General features: G+C 55.2%; 7 protein-coding genes across 7 annotated transcripts; 2 read left to right on the forward strand and 5 right to left on the reverse strand.

Annotated features, from left to right (window-relative positions):
- Window positions 1-46: 46 nt before the first annotated feature.
- F5144DRAFT_567164 (uncharacterized protein) lies at window positions 47-3542 on the reverse strand. Its single transcript, XM_066788582.1, has one exon. The coding sequence runs from the start codon at window positions 3127-3129 to the stop codon at window positions 448-450; it is 2682 nt and encodes an 893-aa protein (XP_066644631.1). The 5' UTR covers window positions 3130-3542; the 3' UTR covers window positions 47-447.
- An 873-nt stretch (window positions 3543-4415) lies between these two features.
- Window positions 4416-6014, reverse strand: F5144DRAFT_175822 (thioredoxin-like protein). Its single transcript, XM_066782670.1, has 2 exons — window positions 5032-6014; window positions 4416-4972 (listed from the first exon to the last, which is right to left on the reverse strand). The coding sequence occupies exons 1-2, from the start codon at window positions 5647-5649 to the stop codon at window positions 4724-4726; spliced, it is 867 nt and encodes a 288-aa protein (XP_066644632.1). The 5' UTR covers window positions 5650-6014; the 3' UTR covers window positions 4416-4723.
- Window positions 6015-9493: 3479 nt separating this feature from the next.
- On the reverse strand, window positions 9494-11408 carry F5144DRAFT_175875 (WD40-repeat-containing domain protein). The gene is made up of 5 exons (XM_066782671.1): window positions 11042-11408; window positions 10234-10952; window positions 10085-10174; window positions 9905-10024; window positions 9494-9851 (listed from the first exon to the last, which is right to left on the reverse strand). The coding sequence occupies exons 1-5, from the start codon at window positions 11169-11171 to the stop codon at window positions 9831-9833; spliced, it is 1080 nt and encodes a 359-aa protein (XP_066644633.1). The 5' UTR covers window positions 11172-11408; the 3' UTR covers window positions 9494-9830.
- Window positions 11409-12700: 1292 nt separating this feature from the next.
- F5144DRAFT_176135 (uncharacterized protein) lies at window positions 12701-13484 on the reverse strand. Its single transcript, XM_066782673.1, has one exon. The coding sequence runs from the start codon at window positions 13197-13199 to the stop codon at window positions 12774-12776; it is 426 nt and encodes a 141-aa protein (XP_066644634.1). The 5' UTR covers window positions 13200-13484; the 3' UTR covers window positions 12701-12773.
- Window positions 12998-15094, forward strand: F5144DRAFT_176093 (uncharacterized protein). The gene is made up of 7 exons (XM_066782672.1): window positions 12998-13254; window positions 13363-13502; window positions 13631-13895; window positions 14061-14437; window positions 14507-14555; window positions 14632-14844; window positions 14896-15094. The coding sequence occupies exons 1-6, from the start codon at window positions 13201-13203 to the stop codon at window positions 14803-14805; spliced, it is 1059 nt and encodes a 352-aa protein (XP_066644635.1). The 5' UTR covers window positions 12998-13200; the 3' UTR covers window positions 14806-14844; window positions 14896-15094.
- On the reverse strand, window positions 15038-18434 carry F5144DRAFT_529874 (uncharacterized protein). Its single transcript, XM_066786907.1, has 2 exons — window positions 15766-18434; window positions 15038-15705 (listed from the first exon to the last, which is right to left on the reverse strand). Exons 1-2 carry the CDS (start codon window positions 18224-18226, stop codon window positions 15350-15352), a joined length of 2817 nt encoding a protein of 938 aa, XP_066644636.1. The 5' UTR covers window positions 18227-18434; the 3' UTR covers window positions 15038-15349.
- Window positions 18435-18780: 346 nt separating this feature from the next.
- Window positions 18781-19704, forward strand: F5144DRAFT_601101 (Snf7-domain-containing protein; the record flags this gene model as incomplete). The annotated part of the gene is made up of 5 exons (XM_066791126.1): window positions 18781-18786; window positions 18851-19065; window positions 19121-19181; window positions 19244-19501; window positions 19567-19704. 5 exons carry the CDS (start codon window positions 18781-18783, stop codon window positions 19702-19704), a joined length of 678 nt encoding a protein of 225 aa, XP_066644637.1.
- Window positions 19705-20148: the final 444 nt, after the last annotated feature.

The following is a 20148-nucleotide window of genomic DNA, read 5'->3' on the forward strand; positions in this document are numbered from 1 at the left end:
GTAATTCAATAACTGCGGGACCTACCGCATTGAGGCACTGATTCAACTCCCACTCAACAGTCAATTTCAATGTAAACACCATCGTTATTGCTAATGGCTCTAATCTTGTCACTCTGCCTCCCGTCCCCCAGATTCATTTCGCCATCGCCTAGCACTTGCTCCGGGTTAGGCCTGATCCGAATCACACCACCAACCCAAAGCCACCAGTTGATACGAATAAATACAGCAGTTGTTGTGCGGGACATAGGAGAGTTGAAGCGAAAGATAGTCCCATTCCATAACACCGCATCCGGTCGGGAAAGCAAAACTCCATAATCCCTCCAGCCCTGATCCTCGGGCGGCCATTGTAGGCAGGTATTTCATCCCCCAAACCCGTGTACCATCCGTCAAACCCGCCCCGCCCACCCAAAAATAAGGAAAAATGCTAGAGGAGAGGGAGATCAAGAATTATTTTCCTTGCACGATCTTCCTCCATGTGTACTCCCAGCCGCCGTCTTGCGAGGCCGAGTCTGTGTTGCCCTCGTTGCGCCGGGCGCTGTCCTTCTTCCAGGGCGTGTACAATGCGCTTCGGAGGCCGTAGAAAGACCTCGACTGGTTTGGCGTGTTCTTAGTCTTTGCCGCCTGAAGCTCCAGATGTTTCGCGTTGAGGAATCGAGATGCGTTCCGTTTATATTCGGCATATTCTTCCGTCCTCCCTTGCATCCTCAACCACCAAAGCCTGGAAGCAATCTGCGCTTGGAGAACTGAGAGATCAGCCTCCTTACGGATCGATCCGGCGGACTCGATCTGGCGAGCCACGCGTTCCCGGGCATTGCTCGCAGCCCGCTTGACCGCGTCCGTACGATTCTGAACGGCTTTCGAAGCATGCTCGAGGGCAGAGGCGACATGGCCGGGATAATCGCGAGACCGCTTGCAGGCGTTGTCGAAGATGATCTGGCTTGCGTCGCCGGCCCAAGTCACCTTCTCAGCAACGCCTTGCAACAAGTTCAGCCCGGCCCCGATAGTCTCGGCGAGTTCAGCAAGCGCCGACTTGCCAAAATCAATCTCGAACGTTTCGTTAATCCTGGGCCGACGGGTTGTGACCACAGTAATGTTCACTAGACCGTAGGCATCTCTCCGCTCGAGCTCAACAAGAACCCCCTCATCTACAGAAGAGATCTTGGTCTTGATAGGGTGGTCGTTTCGGCGAACCGTGATGTCAATGGATCCCGCCGCGAGCCACACTGCTTTGTTTCGGCTTGGGACGCCTACCAAAATCTCGGTCAAGCTGTGGACGCGTACTGAGCAAGCCGTCTTGTTCGAGTTGCTAGGCTTTTTGTCTTTTGCTTCGATGTCGGCGGGGACAACCGATGGTTTGTCAGAGAGGAATCCGGCCAAGGACAGCGCAGAAGCGAAAGTACTAGTGGGCTGTTGCGTCTGTATCGCCTGGACGGTTTTGGTGGAGGTGACATTGATCACAACCGTTTTGGTCGATGTCGCCACAGATGAACTACCAGTCGTGAAGGCGGGAGATATCTGCGAGGAAACACAAACCCCAGTGAAAGACAATGGTTGCGTTTGGTAGAGGCCTGTTGGCCATAACCAGTCAACCATGGAAAGGACGAAGAATGGGCCCATCAACAACATGGCCACCGGCAGAAGGGAGCGGAGCCGCCGCCCGAATTCCTCTCGCGCAACAGACGGTCGCCCCTTTGCACCTTTCGTCATCTCCGACTTTGGCACTTCTTTCGTCCGCGCGCTATCCCGGTCAAGCTTGTCTTCAGTCTTTGACAAACCAGTCAAGTAGGCTAGGTGGCGGTTCATCTGCCGAGCGTCAATGTCGGCAAACGAATGGTAATCAATCGGAAAACGTAGAGGAGCCGTTGGCCTTTCTGGGTCCCGGGATTCTAAGCAGAGGTGGACCGAGTGTTCGTTGATGTACTTTCCCAAATCGGGATTGCGGAAATCCTGTTTGTCGGCGATTAATATGGATGGGACGCCATGGCGTTCCATGAACGACCAGGCAGCATGCCTCGTCCCACTGCTCTCGATGTCGTCGTAGATTGAGCAGTAAAGTACCGCGACGTGAGGTAGCTCCCATTCCGGCACAACGGCGGGACCAGCCGGGAGGACCAAGGACCGGTAATCCTTTTCTTGTTCGATTGTGATGGAATAGCCGGCTTCGCCGGTAGGCGAAAGTTCCGGGCCGATGAGCTCCTCCGCGGAGGTGCAATGCTCTACCTTGATCTGATACAGGGACGCTTCCATCAGGTCGAGTTCTGGGGAGGGCCCGAAGGATGAGATGGGTATAATGTTATAGACGCCATCACGGTGACGACCGAGGTAGTCTTGGGCATTCGACTGCGGTGATTCCCAGATGGCACTGCAGATCTTGAGCACAATGGCTCTTTGGGCTTCCGGGGGGCCCACGTAAAGAACTCTCAGAGGTTCCTTGGTGGAGAGATATGACTGTGACATGGTCTGGCGAATCGACGCAACCCAGCGCTTTGGGGCGTTCGGCATACCCAGACTTTCCGCGAGGGTGGAGGAGTCTTCCTCGTCGAGCTCCACGATGGCATGTTTGGCAGAGATGTTCTCCTCGAGGGCCGTGTCGCCAGCATCTGATTCCTGGAATTGGATCGACCGAACGACGACGCCAGAACCCTCAGTAGACGATCCATGCTCAAGGCTGCTATTTGGAAGCTGGGTGGATGGGTTTTGTAGAGCTTGGTCGGCGTATCTAATCGAAGACGAGCGAGAAGGGTGATCAGACTCGTCGTCTGAGTCGGTATTGTAAGGCCCCACAGATGATCCGTCTAAGCTGTGCACATCATCTGGTCGTGAGGCAGTGAGGGAACAAGTCGACTCGGTCAGGCGGTCGTCTTGACTCTCGTTATCGGTTCCGTTGACAATTTCGTAGGCCGAATCGGCCAGGCTACCGTTATCCGACATGATGGATGGTTGTCGGATATCAGGAGCGCTGCTGGAAACCCAGTTGGCGAGGAGTTGGCTCCCTTGTGGTCTAGGGAATCGAAGGGCTGGGACAGAGACGGAAATTTGTTCCGGCGCAGGAAGGGGAGTGTCGTAGCTTTGGGTGTTGTTTTGGGGTGGTTCTGAAGGCGAGGGAGACTCTGTGGTCTGCGATTCCATTACGATAAGAAATCGTCAGCCGACTGAGGTCATGCTATGGATTTCCAACAAGTATGGAAATGTAGAGGGACAAAGGTCGAATGCTGTGTGCGTTTGTGTGCGTGTGGTGCAAGTCGAGCCACGAAGAGGAAGGAGGGGCATCCAACGTGGAAGGCGAGGGGTCCTTGCTGATTGTGACTGGGAGGAAGGAACCGACGAAACCGAGAGAGTAAAGGTGACTAGTGGATGCGGGGCTGGGTGCGGACAATGAAAATGAAGAGAACTAACTGTGAGAGTTCTAGAGCCCCTCCGATATTCCGTTGGGTATTTGTTCGAATCCAGGTCGGTTGAGTGGTTGTGGTTCCTGGTTAGGGGTTTCTGCCCGTCCAGCTGGCGAAGCTGCCTTAGACAGGCGGGGGTGGGGACTGTGGCATGGAAGCGCAAGCCGAGTCAGCTTGTGGGCGAGAGGGCTTCGGAGCCCGTCGTCAGCTGCGGGAAAAGGCACAAGGCAGTCGGATCAAATGGAAAACGCGTTAGGTTGTTCGGGCTTCGTTGGTTTGCGCCCCGTTGGACGGATGCGGTTGATAAGACGACCCGGATGCTGGAGTTGGCAATGTCCAGCTCAGAGGCGATTTGGAGATGCAGAGAGGGAAAGAGGATATGAGATACCGAAGTGCGGGTAAGATGTAACGGTGAGAGTAATGGGCTGGGCCCCCACTGGAGCTTTTGGCTTGGAATGAGGTCACCTGCTGTTTGTTCCGCAGCCAGGCTGAAGCTGTGGTCTTTGCCGTTGGCTTCGGATTCCCCTCGTTGGAGTGTTAGTGATAAGAAAGCGGGGCAGAGCGATGGTGGCGCCGACGTGCAGGGAACGTTGTGGAGAATTCAATGGGTCTGGGCGCCTCGTACAGATCTATACATAAATACACAGTATAACCCCACCAACACCAACGGACGGGGTGAAACACCGACGGGGATTACGTACTATGTGGTGTGTAAACATTCAGTCAGTGCAGGCAATGCATACCAGCGTTGATCATAAAATACGACAACCTGTCACCGCGTACGTATCAATTGTTCAAATGTTAAACGATGGTTAGTCACTTGACTGGCTGCGGGAAGGGGCGGATGGCCCGATATGACGCATGTTCACCGATCGTGTTGGTATCCTTCCCCAGTCGAACCCCACAGACGCAACTTCATGACGATGTACACTACGTACGCTAGTGGCAAGCCAAACCAACGTATGATCTGTCTCGTGGGAGATGCAAAAGTAGGCAACCATAGCCCTAGCCGAAATTACAAATATTAGATACAAGAAAACAGACAAAATCGCATCGTCTATCTAACCGCCCTGTCAAACGATATAAACCCCAGAACCCAGACAAATTCACATGCGTGTGTGGTATCTCTGCATATGTCGTATCCCTGCCTCCCGGGCTATCATGCGCGATCAATGTAAGAGGGGTATTTCCATGGCCATGCCAAATCAACAAAGCTCCAAAGATATAGTGAACACCTAGGCCAGGTATTCAAAACGTAACCACATCGGTCATCCCCCTCGAGGTCGTAAAAACTACCGAACAGAAAACTCAAAAGAGCCCCGGCCAAAGAGCCGTTACAGGATGCCCTCCTTGACGAAGAGCTTTTTGAGGGAGTCTGTGTCAAAATCGGTATCGTCGGGGATCATCTCCAGAATACCGGTTAGGTTGGCGAATAGATCGCCTTGGTTTCGGTATGCGAGAATCGCGGGTACGCCGGCATTGTCGAACTCGACATCCTCGTAGTGCACTTTAACAAAGTGGACGGCGCGGTAGGTACTGACTAGGGGGACGAGCGCAGACTCGATGGCTGCGGATACGTCGCACTGAATTACGGGTTAGTGCATGGGAAGCTGGGAAGCGCCTGAGCAGCAGGGTCACCCACCTCGTGGTCGTAGACAAACACGACGACTACGGTCTCCCTCCCGACCTTCTCTATCGCGTCGAGGTAGCCGAGTGCATCGACATGGTCGAACCGTCCATAGAGCCTGATGCTCGGGCTTGTCCTCCGATTCCGGATAGGGTTTCTGCTTTCCGCTTCGAGCTCACGCCTCCGGCTCTCGCGCCACTGTTCCAGAAAAGCGGCCTCGTTGGGGTCCTCGGCGCCGCTGCCGTCGCTATCTAGCTCGCTGCTCCGAGTTTGGCGGCCACTGTCTAGGCCGAACACGCTGCGGCGGGCTGCCCGCGCTCTCTCCTTCCACTTCGACTGTCGGGCAGTCTCGTACGACCTGGCGTCGGCAATGACGCCCTTCACGCCAGTGGAGCGACCTCTGTCGAATTCGGCTGGGGGCAGCCTGATCTCTGATTGTGAGTCCCTGGTGGGCATCCGCATGGCGGCGTCGATCTGTGATTCCCGGTAGCGGTCTTCCTCGTCCTCGCTTCGTTCGTCGTCGGACTCTCTAGCAGCGTCACGGTCCTCGGGGTGGATTCCGTCAAGATCGGAGCGGTTGTTCTTGTCGAGAAAGGCAGCAAACTCCTCTTGGGCCGGCGTGGGATTCGACATGATGACAGAAGGGGCGCAAGGGCCAGCGACAGGGTGGGTGGTGTTGATTTATAGAACGGAAGGTGCCTTGTTTTGAGACCAAGACAGGGAATGGAGTGGTAACAGGGTAAAGTCCTGGTTGGGCGGAGCACGGCGAGTCCGGCTGATAGGTACCTAGGTAGGGTCGTGTGGGATGGATGTTCAACCAAGCACAGCACACGGACGCGGGGCGGCAACCGTTGGGCTTAGCCGAAGGGCGTCAGGGGTACCGAAGTTGCCTCGTGTGATGGAAAGGTTGTACCGTGGTATTGTGCTCTCCCAGCGTACTCTCTCGGGGTCGTGCGCGGAACCGAAAAAAATGGGATGACTGGGTCTGGGCCTCAGAGAAGCCTGACGGGAGCTCTCGGGAGCGCAGTAACGGCTGGGGGACACCAGATGGAGCACGCGGGAGGACTCGATCCCCTGGGGAATGCGTCAGACTGTTTCAGAACAGACGATGCCGAATGCGACGTCGAGAGTCCACGTGGAGGCGGAAGCCGGGGGACTAAGAATGGAGAGGTTGATGATTGGCCGAGGGGGAGCTATTAGGTGTGAAAGAAAAGATCGACCGCATAGGAGACACCAAATGGAGCACTATGCAGAGGGTTGAGTGTGAAAAGGGCTCTGTTCCTGGCGGCTGAGGAGGGTGTGAACAGGGACGTGGAAACCTTGAAGTGGGATCGGCAGGAAGAAAGCGAGGAAGAGGGGCGTCAGGTGTTGGTGTGCTGCATGCCCAGACTGTCCCTCGCGTGGTTGACAGGGATTAACCAATTCGCATCACATTCGACGCTTCGAAGTTCGAGTATTACAGGCGGCCTAATGGAAGGGGTCGTTAAACTCGGCAGGACTTTCAGGGCGGCTAGGAAATTTCGCTGTGGCCGAGGGTGGAAGGAACGACGCTTACTGTGCAGACGCCTCAAAGAAAATGAATGCTTCCTCCAAAGGATTCCATCAACGGCACAGATATACTTGGAAGTTGCGGCCCTGAGGTCGTGGACGTGGGGCTGAGAGGGGCACAACATGGAACCCAGAAGGCAATGGCGCTAAACTTGGCCCACAAACAGGGCTCTTTCAGGTCCTGGGCTGGGCTGATTTTAGTTCTTCCTTGATCGTTCGGTTTAAAGCCGAGGATGGTTCGACGCGACAAAAGACCCATGCTTTGCGAAAACTTATTTTGCGCCATCCACCCGAGTTCCAGACCCTCGAGACCTACCTACATAGCATCCATCTCACTGGGGCAAAGGAATGTGGAGGTGACAAGCGCAACAAGAATGGTCGGGTTCGGATCGAATTAGGGCATTGTGCCTCCTCGGGAGATCCTAGCATCCATGGAACACAGAACCAGGCAGAGCCATGATCGAATTCGATATGCTGCGGCGGTGAGGCCGAGATCTGTCGTGCCATCCAACGAGCCCAGCAAGGATTTTGATTGATGCTTCGAGGAGACCCCAAGGGCCCGGTTCACCATTCTTACCCGACCTCAATCTCGCCGACTGCCCATCTATCTTACCGCCCTCGCCGTCTGTGTGGCGCCGAGTTAATCTACATGACGCCACCAGCACAACCAGTTGCCAAATGTTCTGCCTGGCGATCGATTAACCGTGTCCCACGGTAAGCAGCAGGAATCTTACTCAAGAAAGTCAGGTTTCGGCATTGACACAGCAAAGCCACCGTATGCCCGAGGGGTTGACACAAGCAGTGGACACACAGTTCGCAAGACGATGGCAAAATGTTAGGCAAGGCGGGATCACCACCACTTGTTTCATGCCGTGTTTCATCCACCCCCCCTAACTCGCCAAGCACTTTTGTTTCCCGAAAAGCTTGGCATTTAATGCATCGAGCGCCCTCGCCTTCTTATGAACCCCTGAAATGGCACCCTCATGTAAAGACAAGTCATAGACTTTCGTTGCGGAACGGCGGAGGCACACAGCAGCTGGCGATCTCGACAATGCATACAACCCGTCACGACCCATGTCGATGATGTAGTCAATTGTGAAGCTACCTGGTCAGTGTCTTGCACATGCTCCAATGGGGATAGCCGAGTCGAATGGGCACAAAAAAACGACCGCAGCCGCAGAAGGTCTGGCCATCACACGGATCAACATGGATGATGCCGTTTCTTTCGTCTTCTGGCCAGAGTTCCTTACTCGTTACCCTTATCTTTCAGCTGCCCATCGCCAACGCTCGGATCCCTCGTCGTCATCACCATCAAGGGTACGAGCTCTCGATGCCTCGTCCCAAACTGTCGGTGGCTGAGTGGCAAGAATCGATGGTCATTCATCGGGAGAGGCGTGTCGGATCGTACGGCCTCCTACGTCATCATTTAGCCCTTCGACCTCTCGTTAGGATGGATGCTGGACGGTCCACACAACCGAAGGTCTCGGTCTCGCTAAGCTGCGAACGTAATCCGGCGTATCTACGGTTTAGTGGTGTTGAGCAGGAGCCCAGCTCAGGGTGACAAACGGGCCGCTGGTTATGAGAAGATCAGGTAAGCTTAGAGCAACGATATCACCATGAACAACGGGCATGAACAGCGGGTGTTTAGCAAGAAGACTTCTTCTCTATGTCATTGTGCCGGATGGCAACCCGTTTTGAGCCAGCTGAGTCCTGAGCAACAAGGCGACTCGCCCTCCTGGACCGCTTGTGCTACCCCTTCCTTCCAGATACGGCGCCTCCGGAATATATGATATTCTCTTTTGTATCTTAACAGCATCGTTCGTGTCTTGATATCCTGCCATCGCCCATTGCTACTAAATTTCCCGTGTGGTTCAACAATGTCCTTGAAATGCGGTACAGAGATGAGCACTTATCCTGCCAGACAACATCTTGTCTACCCAAGTGTGGGCTTCTGAAGAACAAGCATCCCTATAAAAAAAAACCAAACATACGTAACACGGGGGGCAAGCCCCTAACCGCGCCGCCGCCCTTCAGCCTCTAACCCCCTATTCACCCACCTCACGCTGCCTACCAACCCCTTAATACTCCCCTGACGACACACTCCACCCACCATCCTAGCTCCTATCCCGCCAACCCACCGAGATTATCATGCCTCATCACCAATGTAAAATCCAAGGGAACGTTATATACTAGACTCCTATTTTGCATTGCTTAACCCTCTCGTTCAACACGTATATCAGCATATAAACAACGGATCGAACACACACTGAGGAAAGCGAAATATAGCCGTTTGATAGAAAGATGAGGGAAACCGACGGGTAAAAACGCTCCGCTAGGAGAAGCAGGAAATCGATGGGAGGCGATGATCTTGCCCGGGAACGATCAGCTCGCTGGCTGGAGAAGTGACTGACCCCATGATGTGTCTCCTTGAGTTCATGATGATGACAGAGTCATAGTTGGGGTGTAGACGTAGGTATCCTAATGTTGGACACTGCGCTGAGGCGAGGGAATCCCTTGAAGGTCCGACATGACAGAGTACGTGGTAGGGTAGGCAGAGAAGTACCATGCGACGATTTGCGATGAGCTCGATCATAGTTTAGATAGATGGAAAAAAAAAAAAGAACTTGATATTTCCCGCCCCGGTCTACTCCCCAAACAGACAAAACATCAAAACATCCAGACAGGAACCCCAAGACATCAAATGCGACGTTTTTCTTGGTCTTTCCAGCCAAGCCAAGCCAAACCAAACCAGCCCAGGCCGAGGTACAAAGTTGAGATTGAATAAATCCGATGCCGGGCGTCTTTTTAGATGCTGGCTAGTTGGCAGAGAGAGCAAAAACACCTCCCTCGGGCATAGGCGGAAAGGAAAGGCAAAGAGTAAGGAAGAGTTTGTAATACAGCCGCCGTCCATACGAGCCGCCGGAAATAACTATGGTGCAGAGAAAGTAGTCAGGTGTAAAAGAAACAAGGTCAAAGTGCCGAGAAGAAAACGCCGCGGTGGGCTGTAGATGATTGTGCCGTGCTTCCGGGAGTTAGTCCGGCTCGGGTGAAAAGGCTGGCTGGCGCCTATCAGGGAACGGCGGGGGCTCGCGAAAACGGAGAAAGGCTGTTGTCGTGACTTCGTGTCGCGCATGCCGGGCCATAGATTAAGAGAGGCGTGTCAACAAGGCTGGATTAAGAACAGGAAAACGGGCACTCGATAGTCTTTTCGGGCGGCGCGATGGGTTGGGTATCCAGTAGTACAGATCATGTCATCAAAGTGACGATTAATAGGCCCACACCTTAAGCTATGCGGGTGTTAGCAAGTGGAGAGGCACATGTTCGAGAGGAGGAGACTTACCACAGCGTCCCAAGAGCCTGTGCACAAACTTATGCCGTCGTTTGACACACCCAGGCAGCTGACACGGTTCTCGTGGCCCACGAGGGAGCCGACCTTCTCTCCCCGAGTAATATCCCAGACCTGGGGTCAACAGTCAGCATCTGTTCGTTGCGCCGGATATGCAACCGTTGTTCAGCTTACCTTGCACTCGAAATCATCGTAACCAGCAAAAAGCAGCCGCCCGGACACGGAGGTAGCGACCGAGGTAATGCCGCAGAGAATGGTCTCCGACTAAAAAAACCCACGACGTTAGCACGAGGGCGGCAAGGCAGATTGGATCAGCTACTTACCCCGTAGAAGTTCAACTCCCGATCCGCACGGATGTCGAACAGCCGGCAAGTAGCATCGTCAGATCCTGTTACGAACGAGTGGCCGTCGGGGAAGAATTGGATGGCGTTAATGTCGGACTCATGGCCGGCAAAGGTCTGCACGGCCTTACCGGCGCGGATATCCCAGAGCTTGGCGAAGGCATCGCAGGCGCCGGAGATAAATGTGTTTTGGTTAGTCGGGTTGAGGCTGATGCTCATGACGTCGCCCAGGTGGTCGGCGAACTCCATAACCTTGGTCCCGGTCTCGATATCCCACTTCATGCATGTCATATCGCCTGACGAAGTAAGGATGCTGCGGTCGTTGATGAAGCGGCAGCAAGACAGGTAGCCGGCGTGGCCCGACAGTTCCCGTGCTACCCTTGTGGGCCCATCGCGGCTCTGGTTGAGGTTGTAGATAGAGCAGATATTGTCGAGACCACCGCACGCCACAAAGTTGCCACTCGGTGCGTAGGCGCAGGTCATGACCCACGACGACCGCAACGGAATAGCGTGGACTTTGTTTGTTGTGTACGCATCCCAAATGATGAGTTTACCGTCCTGTGATGCCGAAACGAGGTGTCTCCGGTCGGTCGACCAGTGCATAGCATAGATCTTGGCTAGATGGCCCTTCAGTGTTCTCTTCGTCCTCATCAACTGGCTCTTGGGGATCGGTTCGTGGGCCTGGGCGGCGACAGCGCGGACTGGTCGACATCCAAATATGTTAGTTGCGCAATTCGAAAAAAAAGGAAAAGCTAAAAAAAACCCGTAGTTCAATCGCAATCGCACTCACGCGTCGTGTCCGCAAGCTCCTCCTTCTTCCTCTTGATCCTATCTTTCAGCGTCTCAGCCTCGCGACGTGCCTGCTGAATGCGTCCCTGCATCGCCTCTGGCGACACGTCGCTCGACCGGCCTGGATCCATCGCGCTGCTGGGTCGAATGTGCCTTGTCAATTAAAGGTAGAATTGGCGAGATTGAGCACGGGCGGATGACGACGGCGACAGAGATGGTCGAGTCGGGATTGAGGGTTGGAGGGTTGGGTGGTTTGAGTGTTCAGAGTGGAAGAATGCAAGCTCCAGGGGTGTGAGAGTTGACCAGTAAAACGGCTGGGCAGGCCGGGACGGGTACTGCAGCGAAATGACTATCGGAGCGCGGAGTGGAGAGAGGAGAGGCGATGACTAGGATTGCTACCTCGATGCGCGGATCGAGGGTGTGGACGAGAATTTGTGAGAAGAGGACGGCCGAATACCTAAGTATGTACTTCTCGAGTCAAGAGCGGCCAATTCCCGTATCTGACCAAACCGCGATGTTCGATGCAGATTGTGGGTTCGGCTTGGGGGGGGTGGGAGAAAGGAGAAAAGAAGGAGGCGCCGAAAAGATTTGGTGCAGCGAGCGCGAATGGTCGAAAGCTGCTCGACGAGTCGACTGGCTGCGCGGCGGACGGGAGACCGGGGCAGATTTGCGATTATTATCCTTGCGCTACCTGATTTGGGAATGGATTGGGGGGTAAACGACCAGGGGTTTGATTCAAGGTTGCAAAGCGCGTTGCAAGCTGCAGCAGAACGACAATTGGCGAACGGAGGACGCAACGGTTGCAGTTGGTAATGTTCGGGGATGCTCGACGGAATACTGTGTTGCAATGATAATCCCTTATGTACCTGCGTAGGTATGAACAATAGATACCACCTAGAATGAATGGAACCTGCCGCCCAACAACTTTCATTATGTCGGAGGTACACTGGCATATCCTAACTACCATCTCGATCATCAGGCGGGCTCCCTGCGGACAACTGCGGAGGCATTCAAAAGCTGCTACGGTAGCCCGTGCGGATCGAATGGATGACACCTCTTCGAGGAGGATGGATTGGAAAAGCATTGGCCAGTTGTGTACACCAGTAGCGGGCTCGTCAGCGGGGCCAAGAGGTGTTTCCTGCACGACCCCGAGCCGGCATGGGGTTTGCGCACGGAGTCCCTCCCGAGCTCCACGATTGCCAAGCTGCCCGCCTGCACTTTCTCGAACCCAGAAGGTGGAATCAAATCTTCTTCTCTCCCTACGGTTTTCAATTCCGTTTACCCACAGTCCCGCAACAGTGGAGGGTGCGACGATCCCCGTCTAGGGGCAACCGTTAAGCTGTCCTCTTGGGGGGGCTTTATCGGTGGAAGGGGATTGGTAAGAGAAGAAGCAAAAGAACCCCAGGCGATGGCAAAAAGTCCGGGACCAGGTGGCTTGCTCAGCAGCTCAGCAACGCTTGGGCCTCGGCCGGCACCTTTCCTTCCCCAGCTGCAGCGCTGCGGCGCACACGGCGAAGCAGGCCGGGGCCGACCTTGTCGGTGAAATTGGCCTCCGTTCCACCCTCGACCCGGGTCTCACGGCACTAACTACCACTAACTACTGCCATCGACCGACTCGCTGGTCGACCGACGAAGACGGTGCCGGCGGCATACGGCGCAACTCTCTGCTGTCCCGGTTTTGTACGACGTTGTGTTTCATGGAAGCGTCAGATGTCAATAATTCGCCTCCATCATTAGGTGCCCGTGGCGAGTGATAAGTTCATGCTACCTAGGTAGGTATGGATGTGCCTTGGTAGACACATGGATTGGATTATGGTCTCGATTGCTCGATTGTCGCTCAAGCTTTTGTTCAACCTCCTATCCATGCTCATCATCAAAGGTATTTCGTAATCGTCTGAGACAAAGTCCTCGCCCCAGATAACCGAGTTGGCAGCCCGATTGGCGGTGCTGGGTTCGGGGATGCACAACAGGTCGCCCTGACGGAGTAGTGGCCCATCAAAAGCGCATCGCACCCACTTCCGGCAGCGTCCGGCATCCCACCGCCGTAGGAGGACTAGTGCATACTGTGTCGGGGCGTGGATTCCAGACCTAAGACAGATACTGTGTAGATGATTCAGGAGCAACGACAAGAGAAGACAGGATCTACCTACGGTATCCATAATGGCCAACACCAATACTGCAGTGCTTGACTACGCGGCACTCCCCAAGATCGAGGTATGTATGTACCTAGGTAGCTATGTCTCGGGCCGCTGTAGCAACGCAACACTATACCCCATACCAAACTCCCCTTCCCCGACTGACACCCGCATCCCCAACTCACAGCTCCATGCCCACCTCAGCGGCAGCATCAGCCGACAATGCCTCCACGAGGTCTGGCTCACCAAGAAAACCGCGGGCGAAACAGACCTGCAAGACCCCCTGATTGAGATGCCCCCAGACAAGCACGACTATGACCTCAAGACGTAGGACCCTCCCAACCCGATACACCACCACCCCCTGAACCAAAAGAAGTGAAAAAAAAAAGAACAAAACAAATACAAAACAAACACAAGCACACTAACCTAAGCCCTCCCAACCCCCTCTCCATCAGCTTCTTCCCCCTCTTCTCCTCCTACATCTACAACCTCGTCAACGACGCCGCCACCCTGCGCTACACCACCCTCGCCGTGCTGCGCGACTTTGCCGCCGACGGCGTCGTCTACCTCGAGCTGCGCACCACCCCGCGCGCCATGCCCGCCGCGGGGCTGACCGAAGCCGGTTACGTGCAGACGATCCTCGACGCCATCGCCGAGTATGAGCGCGAGCCACCCCGGTCTGAGAACGGGGCGGGGTTGAGGACGAAACTGATTCTTTCGGTGCGTCTTTTCTTTTTTGCTTTGCTTTGCTACACTACACTACTTACCCCTTTATCCTTGCGCATTACATTCGGGGGAGGGGGGTGTAGGCTTAGAGTTTGAGGGGAAGGAAGAGCTGGGAGGGGGACCGATGTCAACGTTAGTTACGTGCAACTAACTGCGTAGATCGACCGGCGCCACGCCCCTGCGCAAGCGGCGCGGGTCCTGGCTCTAGCCAAACAGTTCCTGGGCCGGGGCGTCGTGGGGATAGACCTGTGCGGGGACCCGGCGACGCCCCTCGACCCGGCGCTGTCGCCCATCTTTGAGGAGGCGAGGCGCGTGCCGGGGCTGGGCATGACGCTGCACTTTGCCGAGGCCGAGTGCTCCGCGAGTGACGCCGAGTTGGACATGCTGTTGGGGTGGCGGCCGGATAGGATTGGGCATGTGATTTGTGTCAGTGACCGCGTGAGGCGGGGGATTATGGAGAGGCCTGGGATCGGGCTGGAGCTGTGTCTCAGCTGTAACGTGCATGCTGGGATGGTGTGTGGTGGGTTTGAGGGCCAGTGAGTTCACATTTATGCCTCATGCCTCCTGCCTAGGTTTCGTTACAGGGGCATGCTAACGAGGGAAAGCCACTTCGGGGAGTGGTGGAGGATACAGGAGACGGTAGTGACACTGAGCGTAAGTTTGAGCTCTGCCCACCTGAGCCGTATTCTGACTCGAGCATCGGGCCATTACTGACAGCTGCTCTTTGCAGACGGACGATGTAGGGGTCTTCGAAAGCCCCCTGTCCAACGAGTATGCCCTCGTGGCCCAGCACTTCGGGCTTGACAGGACCCAGATTTGTGCGTTGGTGAGAAGGGGGGTGGATATTATCTTTGGAGGAGAAGAGGAGAAGAAGAGACTGAGGGATATTCTCTGGGTGGAGTAGGAGAGGAACGGCGGTTTGCAAATATGGACGTCAACTGAGGTCAGCTTCTAACGTCGGACGATTCCATGATGTCACTCACCTGACCTGAAGCTCGTTAGTGTGAGATTGAGGCGCCACGCAAGGGGGATGGACGAAATTAGAAGACAGGCAAGAAGGGGAAGAAAAAGTGAGAAAACGAAAGAAACCATAAAGATAATGCGAAGCAGGCCAAAGTCATCAGTCAACAAGGAGAAAGTTCTTCATTCATCAATCAATATGTAATCTAAGCCTCACAATCCCAATGCTATACGCTCGCTCAATCATAAAACGTCATGCTATGTAGGTACTGACAATAAAAAAAACGAGTGGAGTCTCGTAGGTTGTTATATATGTGATGCTCAACCTTTCCCCAACCTCCTGAGCCAGGGGAATCAATAAAGCAATCGTTACCACGCCAGGGCCCTGCCCCCTTTCCGACGACATCAATCAATTGGTCCACTGCCATGTGTTTTTCCTAGCCTAGAAAACCCTCAACGCCAGACCTAACATGTATCGAGAACTCGCCCTAGAAGCCGCCCTGAGCGCCAGGCGGATGCGCATCCAGGTCCACCGTCTCGACCTGGCGGCGCTGGTGGGCGCTTCTCTGGACGAGGTTGCCAAAGTATCTAAGGGCGTCGCTGCTTTCCTTGCGCACCTTGACCGTCTCATCGCGGCGGGTGTCGAGCTGCTCAACCGAGCGCTGGAGGCCGACCCGCAGAGAGTTGGCGGGGATGAGGAGGACCTTGCGTACGGTGCCGGAGATGCGGTGGCTGTTGGAGTGGACGTAGTCCAGCGCCGCAAGCTGGGCTGAGATCTTGGCGTTCAGCCGGTGCGGGAGTGAGTGAGGAATCTGGCTGAGGACGTAGAAAGCCAGCCCCGTTGCTTTAATGGCCGGTTAGTATGGAGAACGGAGTCGTGGGAATGTGGGGATGGATCGCTTACCTGCTGCGACTACACCGGGGATAATCAGCCGGCGTAAATTGTCACTCCCTAGCACCTGGGCAACGCGGAGAGCGATGTTCATCTGGCCGTATCCACTGACCACACCAGTGCCCACCACGCCAGCGACAGTCAACGCCATGCCGGCCTTTTCCTCCTTCTGCAGGAGCGTGGACCAGTCGACAAAGTCCCAGAATTCCGTGGCAATGTCCACCTGGCGCGCTAGAGCATGCTTCTTATGTTGGAACATGACGTCTGATTTGAAGTTGAGGTTTTCGTACTCATTGCCCAGGTGACGGAGGCCAAGCTGCTTGATCAGATTGACGCCCGAGACGGTTTTGGTTCGGGCTTGCTCCTCGCACTGCACAACCGAGGCTGCGATCTGGGAAAGCATGGCCTCTTTGAGGTCGTCGGCATATTGGAATGCGCTAAAAACACCGGGGTAGGGGATCCCGAGGTTCCCCTCTCCTGCTTGAGCGATGGCCGAGTTGATGGTGGAGCGGGAGTGGTCGTACACGTCCTTGCAGGTCTTCTCGATGGTCTGGTCAATCTTCTCACTGATCTCCGTCCTCGCCCGCCTGCTTGATTCAAGTTGGGGCTCGAGTTCCTGCAGCTCCTTGTTTACCCGATCGAACTCGGACTGGGCGACTTCTGAGTTGACGGTAGCCAACACATTCACGTCGTTCAAAATGTTCATCAGGTACGTTTTTGCCGGGGCCAACTTGGAGCGTGCACGTTTCTCCAGGACGAACCTGCGCAGGGATTGCTCCAGAGCGGAGAAGTCCCGCTCCATCTCCTTGTCCTTGCCCTTTCCTTTTGGGTCGTCATCCCCGGGATCGTCAAACCCGCCGCCGCCACTGGCACTCCCGGAACCGCCGCCGCCGGGGCAGCCGGGACCGCCGGGAGGGGCGCGTGCGACGGGAATGGCCGTGCTTGATACGAAGTGCACTAGTTCGGCGGATTCCTTGAACGTGTCAGGGCTCAGAGTCCTGATCTGGTTGAGGATCAGTTTCTGGCACCGCTCCTTATCCCGGATCGTATCGTAGCCGTTCACGACGACAAAGAGATATGCCTTTTCGGCAGCGGCGGCCCGGATGAACTCGGTCGAGGTCTGGGTGAAGTGGTTGGTGGCAGAGACAACGAACACAACGACGTCAATCTCCTCCTGTCGTGCAAAGATGGCTGTGGTCTTGGTGGTGTCCATGTTGAGACCTGGGGCGTCGATGAGTGCAATGTCCACAACACCGTTGTTGAGCAGAGACTCGTCGATGGTCCGGGCATCCTTCACATAGACCTTGCATTGCATATACATCTCGTTGTCCACGACAATCTTGTCCAGTTGCTGAAGAGAGAAGACGTCGTAGGTTGTTTCGTCGTGCCGGTCGTAGATGGTGTTTCTATGAACGGCGTGAACCTCCTCGATACCGCAGTTCTCTCTTGCATCAAGCACCTCGCAGAAAATGCTTGTGCAGGGCTGCTGGTCCTCAGGGAGGATTTTCCGCCGCAATAATGCGTTGCAGAAGGTCGACTTCCCCGCATTGAGGTCGCCCGTCACTAGTACCTTGCTCGACGTATCCTCTATGCGCTCCCGGAGGGACTGGAGATGTTTGATGCTCGACTGTATCTTGCCGTCTAGGAGCGAAGCGATTGAGCTCTTCTCCAGCGAGTGAACCAACTCGGCCTGGTTCAGTGCGCCAAGCTTCAAGTCCAGCTTCAGCACTGAAAATTCTTGGGCGATTTGAGGGCTGACGAGCCGCGGCTCGATGGCGGACCTATTTTCAGCGGTTCTGCTCGATTCGGCTGCGGCGTCTTCGAGTGAGGTCATGGCTCGCCGGAGCATAGGGGCTGGCGCAGCGAAGGATGGTGCGGTGGCGAGGTCTCCAGCGGTCGAAAAGGTCTGGTGGATGCCAGGTCTCGAGGTCGAGTTTGAAGGTGTGTCAAGCGCAACGCGTTGCACTGACGGGTAGTGGGCGGGCCATACTGTATTCTTGTCCTGCAACTCCTTCAAAAGCTCTACGACGGTGCTGATGGCCCGGCCGAGGGTTGCTCGGTGCTGGTTGTACCAGAGTTGGTGAACAGCGCTCGCCTGGCTGCGATGATTGGCAGTGGTATTGTTCGAGGAAGAATGGGGATGCATCGGCCTGTCTGCATCGATGGTGGAATCCCAAGTCGAGGAGGCGCTGGGCCCGGACATGGAGGGGCTTATTTCGTCGCCGACGATGCTACCGCCGTAGCCCGAATCTTGCTCGAGCATTGCCTGGAGATGGGCGGCATATTGTGGTGACGAACCGTTGCCGACAGTCATGTAACCCGGAACAGCTGGCGCCGTCGGGGAAACAGGAGCGTCCGGGCGGCTCGAGCTCGACGTATTTTCGAATTCGCCATCGTCGTCGCCGCCGTTACGTCGTCTCCGGGCCGCCTTACCCTTGCCCTTGCCCTTGGGCGAAAAATACTCCTGGCTCATTGCGGATGGTGAGCTTAGCAGGGCGGTTCAAATGAAGTTGATGAAGAGTCGGGTATTAGGCGTAGGTCATAATCGGAATCTCGAGGCCGGGTGCAGTCGGGCTTTTCTCGTTCGCCTAGCACACGGTTTCGGATGAACTTTTGAACATTCGGGTCGAACAAACCAAAAAGTGAGCCACTTTCTGCTGAGCAGGGATGGGTTCCGACAGACCCGCAGTGATCTCATGCAAACCGTTAGGCTCACGCTTTGCGAACCCAAGGGAATCGTTATAAAAGTGTGTTGTAGCTAGGCGGGGATTGAAGATCGCGGGGCTGCTAGCCTTATCCCTGTTGCTTGGCGCCGCGTGCACTGGCTGGCTTCCAGGTCGTTGCCTTGTTGGATGCGCGCTGGCTTGGCCACCTCCCAAGGTGTTCGTTCCTGACGAAGCGCCGTCTTGGCCTCGCAACTCGCTCGATTTCTCTCCAAAGCACCGATTTCTCATCATCTCGCCCTCTTCAGCACCCGCCCGAGCCTGTTTTCGCATCCACAAACAGACAAGGTCGCCAGCGTTCAACATGAATGTCAGCATCCCCATTCTCTCATTCCGACAACAAGGCTGAAAGCTGAGGCTGACCTCGCCCGCAGATCTTGGAATGGGCCTTTGGCAAGCGCATTACGCCCGCAGAGCGTCTGCGCAAGAACCAGCGACTTCTTGACAAGGCCATACGGGAGTTGGATCAACAGCGTGTCAAGCTTGAGAAGCAAGAAAAGGCACTCGTCACCCAAATTCGTCAGAGCGCGCAAAAGGGTCAAATGGGTGCATGCAAGGTCCAAGCAAAAGATCTGGTCCGTACTAGGAGGTATGTGATGTTCTCGCCGGCACTTCTTGAGTGGCATTTGACAACCCGCAATTAGATATGTTGAAAAGTTCTATGGGATGAGAAGTCAACTCCAGAAAGTGTCCCTTCGCCTCCAGGTTGGTGCTCCCCACATTTCGAGACTCTTGTCACCGTTGGCTAATATGCAATTGCTCTACAGACATACCGCACAAACGAACAAATGATGCAAGCAATGAAAGGGGCGACAATGGCTCTCGGCAGCATGAACCGCACGATGAATCTTCCCTCCCTCCAGCGCATTGCTATGGAATTCGAGCGCGAGAACGACATCATGGAACAACGACAGGAAATGATGGACGATGTAATGGACGACGCTATGGATGTCGGTCTCGAAGAAGAAGGCGATGAGGTGGTGGAACAGGTCTTGGAGGAAATCGGTGTTGACCTGAGCCAATCGGTAGGCGTGCCCGCAGGACCAGAAGCTCCTTATGTGATTTGTTTACTTACTCGATCAATGTTTAGCTCGGCGAGACCCCGTCGGGGCTGCAATCGGCTACTGTGCCAGAAACCAAGATTGCTCAAGCGGTTGGTGGTGGAGGCGGCGGAGCTGATCCTGGCGACGATGATCTCCAAGCACGGCTTGACAGCCTGCGACGCTGAGTGCGGCCCTACTCTTCAAACGACACGCTATGCCGTCACGACCCATTTATCATACAAATGTCGGGCTTCGGGAACAAGGCTCAGGAAACGAGCCCCTCTACGAACCAAGCCAGATATCCGACCTCGAAACCTACCGAGGCCGACTCTGGGCCCGGATGAGGCGCCCCTCCGTCCCGTGCGACGCGAACTTTTCACCACATAGGGGGATAGATCTTGACCATGCCCGGTTGGAGGAGGATAGGGAGAATGCTGGGCGTTAAGGCGTGACGGATTTGTTTCACGGAGGATGATCTGCTAGTACCCGGCCCGTTCTTCTGGGTATCAATGACGAAGTGGGCTTGATAACCTTGTCGGGCCGGGTTGGATAAGAGCCGAATGGAACCTGCTCCACGCACCGGGCCCTGTTTTCTGGCCCAGTACGATGGCGCCGTAGATTCCAGCCGT

The sequence above is a fragment of the Chaetomium tenue genome (assembly GCF_020726465.1).
Source record: "Chaetomium tenue strain MPI-SDFR-AT-0079 chromosome Unknown F5144scaffold_3, whole genome shotgun sequence".
NCBI classification, from domain to species: domain Eukaryota; kingdom Fungi; phylum Ascomycota; class Sordariomycetes; order Sordariales; family Chaetomiaceae; genus Chaetomium; species Chaetomium tenue.